The sequence below is a fragment of the Zonotrichia leucophrys genome, chromosome 18, assembly GCF_028769735.1.
Source record: "Zonotrichia leucophrys gambelii isolate GWCS_2022_RI chromosome 18, RI_Zleu_2.0, whole genome shotgun sequence".
Lineage (NCBI taxonomy): Eukaryota > Metazoa > Chordata > Aves > Passeriformes > Passerellidae > Zonotrichia > Zonotrichia leucophrys.
This window is the reverse complement of record NC_088187.1, coordinates 7,806,268-7,814,681: the sequence shown is the minus strand read 5'-3', so window position 1 is coordinate 7,814,681 and position 8,414 is coordinate 7,806,268. Positions and strand designations below refer to the sequence as shown.

At 38.8% G+C, this 8,414-nt stretch overlaps 1 protein-coding gene across 1 annotated transcript; it reads left to right on the top strand.

Moving 5' to 3' along the window:
- The first annotated feature begins 732 nt into the window (after positions 1–732).
- On the top strand, positions 733–6,003 carry C18H17orf67 (chromosome 18 C17orf67 homolog). Its single transcript, XM_064728588.1, has 4 exons — positions 733–849; positions 1,524–1,624; positions 4,395–4,534; positions 5,516–6,003. Exons 1-3 carry the CDS (start codon positions 795–797, stop codon positions 4,509–4,511), a joined length of 273 nt encoding a protein of 90 aa, XP_064584658.1. The 5' UTR covers positions 733–794; the 3' UTR covers positions 4,512–4,534; positions 5,516–6,003.
- The last annotated feature ends 2,411 nt before the right edge of the window (positions 6,004–8,414 follow it).

Genomic DNA, 8,414 nt, shown 5'->3' with positions numbered 1-8,414 from the left:
TCATGTAAGAGCCAATGATGATTTTATATCTTATAGTTGAAGGGATGCATTTCATGCCCTACAAATTGGTGATGCTGGTACCACGTGTTGAGCATGGCACTGCCCAGAAGAGCTCTAGACATTTCTCAAAGCCAAAACTACCTGTTTGCAGTGACATTTGCTAACCTACATCCTTACTCAACACTATGCTTATTATGCTTTATAATCCTGTTTTCTGCTAACTTGTCCTGAAAGGAGGAGAATTATGTAGGTTTTCATTTCTGTTGATTCTATTAATTTGATAGAAAACTCTGCTGTGTTTCTTAGCAGTCACAATTTGGCTTTGCTAGAGTTAAACCCCATTAGTAAATACTTCTCTGCTGGAGCAAAGTTAGAGACAACCTTTGAAAAAGGGGCCCCTTTGCAGCTGCCTCTGAGATTAACAGTACTGGGCAGTTGTTTCTTTTAAAAAACAATAGTTTACCTTGGGCACCAAAAACCTTTGCTTGCCATGCTAAATATAAGGGATAGACTTTATTTTCACAAGTTTATTTAAAATACTCAGTGCAGCTCTGAAGCCTGAGGTGGAAAAAAAGGCCTTCTATTTTCTTTCCCTCAGGAAAAGAGTTATGCAGAGAATGTGTGAGCAGATAATAGACTAATTCAAACCTTCCGACCAGATGTCTTCAGAATCATACTATCACTGAAATTAAAGCACAAACAAACATTTGGGACTGACGTAGCTCCTTCAAATAGGAGAATGCCTCGGTCAGGGTTGCTCATTTTGGAACAGACTGAGAGAAAGCAGAATCAAAATGAAGAAGTTTCTTCTGTTGGTCTCCTTTTTGGTCCTGCTGACTACTGTTACAGGTAGGAGTTTATATCAACAAACCTGCATATGTGTAGAGCTGCAGAGCATATAAGTAGTATTAGTTTGTCAACCTTCTATTCTAGTATTAATTTTTCATATATTTTCATATATTTTATTTTTAACACTCAACCACTTTTATATTGCAGGCTTTCCATGATTTGATTTTTAGCAATCATGATGTTGTATTTGATATTTAACTCTCTCCATTACCACACTGTAGTCATTTGTTGTAAACCACAAAGTTTTAGTTTTACTTGCTTACTATTTTAATATTATTTTACCAAGGTCCTGCAAGTGGAATGTTCAATGCAATGTATCTAACTCATTACTTTGAAAAAAATCCTATAAAGCAACACAGAAAAGAACAAAGAGTTGGAAGAGCAATTAATGCCAGTGGTTTGATGGTGCTGTTGTATTTGCTCATTTTATAGTACCAGGAATATGTGGGCTTTGCTTCATACTAGTAGGACAAGAGAAAACACAAGTATCAAAATGGTTTAAAATTCCACTCCTATCTCTTGGAATGGAATATCCCCTGGGAAGGGGCTGTAATGAAAGAACACTTTGTTTATAGAAAAAAAATCCGGTTTGGGGACATTTCATTTCACAACTGATAGATAAAATACTATATTTTTTGTAATTTCAGAATTAATTTCTGCTGTTCTGTCTTTAGAAACTTCACCAATTTTGTCTGAAAAAGATGCCAAACAGATGCTGAGGACTCGTCGTGAGGAGAGACCAAGAAAAGCTGGTTTCCCTGATGAACCAATGAGGGTGATTTATGTTATTTACTCTTAAATTGCATTAACTGAAAAACCCAACACCAAATCCCCCAAACCATTTGAGCTTAGTATTAAATTTCTATTGCTTCCAGGCATTATGTTATGAATATCACCCTTTAAAGCAGCTGAGTTCTTCCATAAAATATTAAAAAACCTTTAAATTCTTTCAATTACAGTTAAAAACATTCTGCAAGTGCTGAGTACGGCTCAGGAAATGTTCACGTGCAGAATGAAGAGATCATTTGTCATGGTTCAAAAATACCAATCACATTTTTGAGAAGAAAATGGCTTTTAATTTATAGAGATGTGGATTTCATGAGCTCGTGCCTGAAGTAAGTAACAGGAAAGGTCTTCTGCTTGCAGTACATTCTGCACTGCAGGCAGAGAGGAGATGGAGGTGCCAGTGGTCAGTGTGGAGGCTGAGGTAGTTCTCAACCAGCTTTAAAAATCTCTTTCTTTCATTGACTTATTTATGGATGCTACAGATAGGATGGTTTTTTATGATATTGTAAGAGTTTTTCATTGCTGGCTTAATGCAACTGTTTTGGGCTTGCATGCAATATCTACATTTATTTCTTTTTAAACCCTATTACAACAAAAGAAAAAGAATTAAAGAGCCTTCTGTTTTCCTTGCTTTGACAAGACCTAACACATAATCCTGCACTCATCAAGGGTATACTTAAGGTATTTTAAAACTACTGCCTATTTCTTTCCAAAGTAAATAAACTGAGCTAAAATCACATGGTTCTGAAGAGGCAAAGGCACAGAAGCCAGGAGCACACAGGGGATTGTGCACGTGAGGAGCACAGGGGGCTCAGTTTAGCGAGGTGCTGGACACTTCTGGACTCCACAGGACATGAAGAGCACCATGAAGACATGAAATTCCTTGCAGGGTTGCAGAAACAGCTTCTGGTTTTTCCCCTTTCCAGTGGGTAATGTGCACCAGACAGACAGAATCCACCTGCCCAACACTGGGTGAGCACACAACAAACCAAAGCTGTCCCAGATATTGCTCCGTGCTTGTTGACAACCCTGTACACTGAAAATTGCACAACACAGCCAAAAACCAGAAGGCTGCACTGCTGCCCACAACACTCAGGACTGGGTTGGTTTCTAAGATGTTAAATAAGCCTTGTAGTTTTTGCAAAATAGCAGGAATACAGCTCCCATCTGCTGTATAACCACAATTAAGGTTATGTGGTAAATATAACAAATATTGAATACAGAATAAATGAAGCAGCAGAACAGTTGGATTGAGGTCATTCCTGTATTGCAAGAAGCTCTACATGCATGCATGCAACATTTAATCTATGGTTTAGTTTTAGCTGGTCCTGTGAGGAGCAGGGAGTTGGATGTGGTGATCCTTATGAATTCTATGACTCAGTGTGGGGAGAGGAGGGATTCAGGGCTAAAGAAATGTTTTTCATGACCATTAAAGAAATGGATTTCTGACTCTGCTGCTCTGTCCTTGACACTTTCTGTCCTACCACTTTTTGAGAAATTTCAACCTTCTTTTATTTATTTTCTTTTGTTTTTCATCTAGAAAGCAAAGCTGACCCTCTGTAAGAAAATCCAAACATGAGTATTTGTTTTGCTCCATAAATGTCAAGGTTTTTAGTAGAAAAGGAAGAATCTTCAGATAAAAAAGCAACCCTCATTGCCCTGTGGAACGTGGAGATTTTCCATGTGAATGAAGGTGCATGGCTGCTGCATCCCTGGGCACAGCTTGTGCACATGGACTCAAGGAGAAAAACTGATTTTGTATGGATGCTTTGTAGCAGAATGAAATGAATGCTGGGATGAACCCACCTCTGTTCATCTGTTTTAAGCAAAAGCTGTTTGTACTGGGCCAGATCATGCTGAGCTGGGGAATGTAATTTGCAATTCGTTGTGACACTCTTTGACTTCCACAGTGCTGCTTGAGACAGAAACCTGTTCAGTTACAGACAGAAAGATCAGCCCCATTGGATTATTAAAAGAAAATGTAATTTATATTATCAGCATGCTTTAAAGTTAATTTGACTTAGATCCTGCTTTGACAATGTGTCATCCTCTCAGCCCCACAGTTTTAACTTATTTTGATATTATGAGCACAAAAGGTATTGACAATTCGAACAACTTATGCTTAAAATAAAACCAGAATGATTTTGTTGAAGGAATTACAAATGGGGTTTAATAAAGCCATTTCAATTTTATAAGATATAGATTTGGCAGAGATAAGAGCTTAAATTTGGTTGCTGCAAGTATTTTTGGACTTATAAATGTTTAGAGAAATGGAAATAAACTGGCTGCAGCACTAGAACAGCTTGTGGCTTGGGAAATGTGTAGGTAGTGTGTGTTTCTTACCAGAACCCTTCAGTCCTGCCACATGATCCTGCAAGGGGTTAATGTTCTTTAAGCAGCAGGAACCAGTTTTCAAAAGGGGCTATAACAAATCTGTTTGTGAGAATCCTTTGTACCCTCAGGCCCAACAAAGGCTTCTGTGTTGATATGCAAATAAGAAATGTGTATACAGAATTCCTAATTTATGAATATTGTTGTATAATTCTTGCTCAACACCTTTGCTGGTCTGGAGAGGAAATCATTCACTAAATATTGCTAGGCTGGGGCAAGCTGACCAGCAACATATTTCACTATATTTGATTATTTTAATGGATAAATTACTGGCTCTTCCATCAGCTGTGAAATTATCCTGGGTCCCTGGCCTGACATTAGAATTGAGTGATGACACAATTAAAGTTCTTTTGCTTTGCTTTAAACAGGAGTACATGCTTCACCTCCAGCGCTTGGAGCAGAGATCAGAAGAGCAATTCCTTGAACATTGGCTGAATCCTCATTGCCTCCCACACTGCAACAGGGACCTGGTGCACCCAATCTAATGGGATTGCCCACCCTCCAACTGGTATATATACATATATATTTATATTTTTATATATATCTTCTACAGTGCATCTTTTTTTCTTCATAATAAAAGGTCGAGTCACACACTGGGAGAGAGGGGAATAACCAAGGGGGAAGCACCTTGTGCTGGAAGGTGTTGGGCTGCTGAGCAGGGCAGGGAACAGAAATGTCCCAGGCACCAACTCTGTCACTCTGTTCTGTTAATAAAACTCTGGTTATGCCTTTGTGGGTGTAAGGTGATTGCAGAACATTCTTATTAATGTGGCTTCAGATTGCTCCTGTTTCCCTGTATTCTTTTTCCAACTTTTCTGCTCAAATCTTGTACTTGTTCACTTAGCTCTCAGAGGGACCGGGGCAGGATTAAACTCAGTTGTCATCCTGGAGATATTCAGGATGCAGTCTGACTTGCAAGGAGGTTTTTTAAACAGACATGAAATTTGTCAACTGAGATAAGTTTGAATCATCACCATAAAAGTGAAGCTATATCACTCCCAGTTAATTTTTAATATAAAAGTTGCAGATTTAGCTTCATATTTCAAAAGTTTTAAGCAGTAGAATGCAGAGATGGTATCTGTCACAGCTGATCTCTTTCAAAAAATGGAAAGTTCATCTGCTTAAAATTCTTTTATCTATTTGTACTTCTTTGAATACCTTTAAAAATTGGGATGTTGTGGTAGACTTCAGTGGGGCTCTATTAATCCACAATAAAACAAAGGTCTGAAACTCATTTAAAAACAAAAACATAACATTCCCAAACTTCAGCCTTAGGAGGTAAGTTGGCAATTTTCAAAATAATCTTCCAGCTGAGACACAGTTGAAAGCTGGCTCACTTAGCTACAGGAATTCTTCCCAACAGCTGCTCCCAGGCCACTGTGAAGAATTAATGTTAGAAAAGTGTTTAAATTATTTGAAGCCCTTAAGATGTCATTGGTATGGCCAATGTCAGCATGGATTTTGATATTCTGGGTTCCTTTTTCTGCAGATCTCCACATGGATTTATACATGATTAAGGAGGACAAGTTTATTCCTGCATTGGCTACGTGCTCACTGTAGAGCAGAACCTCTCTGCAATCCTCATGGTACAGCAGAACTTCCAGCTCTGAGTGCCCTGATGAGCTCTAGATCACCATTTATTTTCTGCCAGCAATGATTGCATGCATGAATAACTGAATTGAGGGTTTCCACAGTTTCTGAGGTTTGGGCAACTTATTAGTCCTAGAGTGTCCTTTCAAGGGCACAGGGTTAGACTGTCTGAAGCAAGAGGAACTTGGAGGGAGAGGTCAATAGAAAATTGCAGAATAGCAACATGAAGAGAAGGCCAGCTTTCTGGGCTTTGGAGGAATCCTTAATTACATTTTCCTAGGTTAAATAACAATATTTCATGAAGACACATCATTTATGTAACACTATTTCCTACTGCTTGATGAGTATTTCATGTATTGTTTCATAATAAAAGCTTGACTCAATTTCATTTGCAGATGCTTTTGTTCTCTTAGTCTCCCATAGTATATTCTGACAAAACTCACTGGAAGTGAGGCTCAGTTTTGTGAAGCACTAAGGCAACATCAGAGGACTTTGTAGGAACAGCAGCTGGGAAGCCCAATGGTGCAGACTAATAATTGTGTAGTTTCTCTGCACAACCCTTTCCTGCCTGTGTGCCTTTACAACTTATAAGTCATATAAAAGTCTTTTTTCTTGGAAAAGAGTATCTTCTACAGTCAGATGGGAAACATATGATACCTGCAAAACAACATAAAAAATTGCTTGATGGGTCTTAAATGACTGCTGTGATCTGTAATGGCAACAGAATTAGTTATGAATGGAGCAAAGTAACTTTCAGAGCTCCTCACTGCAGTCATACTTGAAGCCTGAGGACTGGGAGCAAAATAAAACACAATTTAATTAATATCTACAAGGTAATTAGTGCTACACAGCTCTTGACAGGCTGAACTAGATCAACAGTTTTTCTGGTATACTTTTCTTCCAGTAAAACAGCTCTCCTAGATTACTCCAAGGAAATAATTTAAATCTCAAAGCATCAAAGGCTTGCTTTCCCCTACTGCCAAGATAAATCATAGATTAAATCTGGGAGTGTGAAAAAGTATAATCAGGCTGCTATTGTGTGCTTCATTCATAAGTGTCTCAATACAGAGATCTAAATTTGCATATCTCTTTGAGTTAAAGTCACTAGGTGAAATCCTGGCTCTGTTTTTATTTGCACAGTGAAAAATTCATTTAATGACAATTATGTCAACTGTCACCCTGTGAAAGTCGTTTTTCAAGTACTTCTTTGAAATGAAAGAACTCCCACCTAGTTATACTCAGTCATTTTGAAGGTAACCAGGAAGGTTAAGCAGAAGGTTCTGCTCAGTTCTTCTCAGTAACACTGAGCTAATCCTAAGGCAAATGTGGAATATTGTTCATTGCTTTGCAGTTTGCTTTTCCACACGAGGGCCAAAAGATCTCATGTAGGGATCTCCAACCAAAAGTGAAGTATTATTAAGTCTAATTAACAAGGAGAAAACTAGAAACAGAAAAGTGAAGTACTTCCTGATCACTGATCCACATTCTCTCCCACTTCACAAGGGAAGGAATTGTGGTGCTGAGAGCCTTCAGCCCACATTGGTGTCAGGCTGATGGGAAAAGGAGCCAACTCATATTTGCACTCATGTTCAAACCAAACCCATCTCTCTTATAAAGATCTGCACCTCTGTTCTGGGCTGGAACTGACCACTGAAGAACATCCTGGTCCCTCAAGGCAAGAAAAGCAGCAGACACCACAGAGGAAAGTTTGAAACATAGGGAATAAAGGGAGAAAAAAAAAGTATGAAGGAAAGGAGAATGAACTAAAAATGTTGAAGTTAATAAAAGAAACCTAGACTAAAGCCTATGAGTGCCTCAGGAATCCTGTGATCATGAAGAACATAGCCAAGTTACTGCTTTTTAAGACATGCAGCTCTTCTGTCAGATTTAAGAAGCCAAGTCATCCCTTTATAGGAATTAATTTTGGAGGTAAACACAGAAACAGCCTCCAGCCTATGGGAGAGGCAGCCAGAGAAGGGGAGGCCAGCACAGCACAGCAGATTTCCATAAGTTTGCTCATCACTGGCAAACTCTGAAAGCTGAAGAGAGAGTGAAGGCATCTGACTGCTTTAGACTGCTTTAGACTATTGCCATGGATGCAGAGCCCCTCAGCCTGCTTATTGTGTATTTTTGCACGCCCATAACATATACCCAGTGTTTTACACAGAATCCAGTGAACTAACAAGGATCTTAGGGTATAAATAAATTAGCTCAAGCACTTATTATGACTCAGCAGTGAAAAAACTGATAGATAATTAGAATAAGAAGTAAACACTGCATAAATTTTTACTTAGTTATAGCTACAGAATTATGTAATTAAGCTTTTTTTAATTCTCTTTTTATCCTTCAGATTTTTTTTTATTCTCTTCCTCTACACAGATCTTTCCTTCGAAGCTCTGCTGTGCTTGAATTCCTCTATAGTTGAACTAGACCGAGTGTGTTCAAGGATTAGTTGCAGGTTTGTTTTTCTCCATGTCTAAAATCTTGGGGGAAAATGCTGGACTTTCCTACATGCCTGCAAACCAGAAGAATAAGCCTTCTGAAAGGTGAATACTGAAGGTGAGAAAGCTGGAAAAATAGTTGTTTTCCAAATGCTTTTAAAGAGAAGGATTAAAACAGACCTGGGAAAACCTTCCATCCATGATAAACATGATGACAAGCTCCAATCACTGAGCTGTTTCACAGCCAGTGCTTTTCCCGAGCTGAGCAGCTGCCCACTAGATGCCACTGTTTCTGCACTCAACCAGGACCCAGCCCACAGGACTGAAATCACCACATCCCTCCTCCTGCTGCTCGTT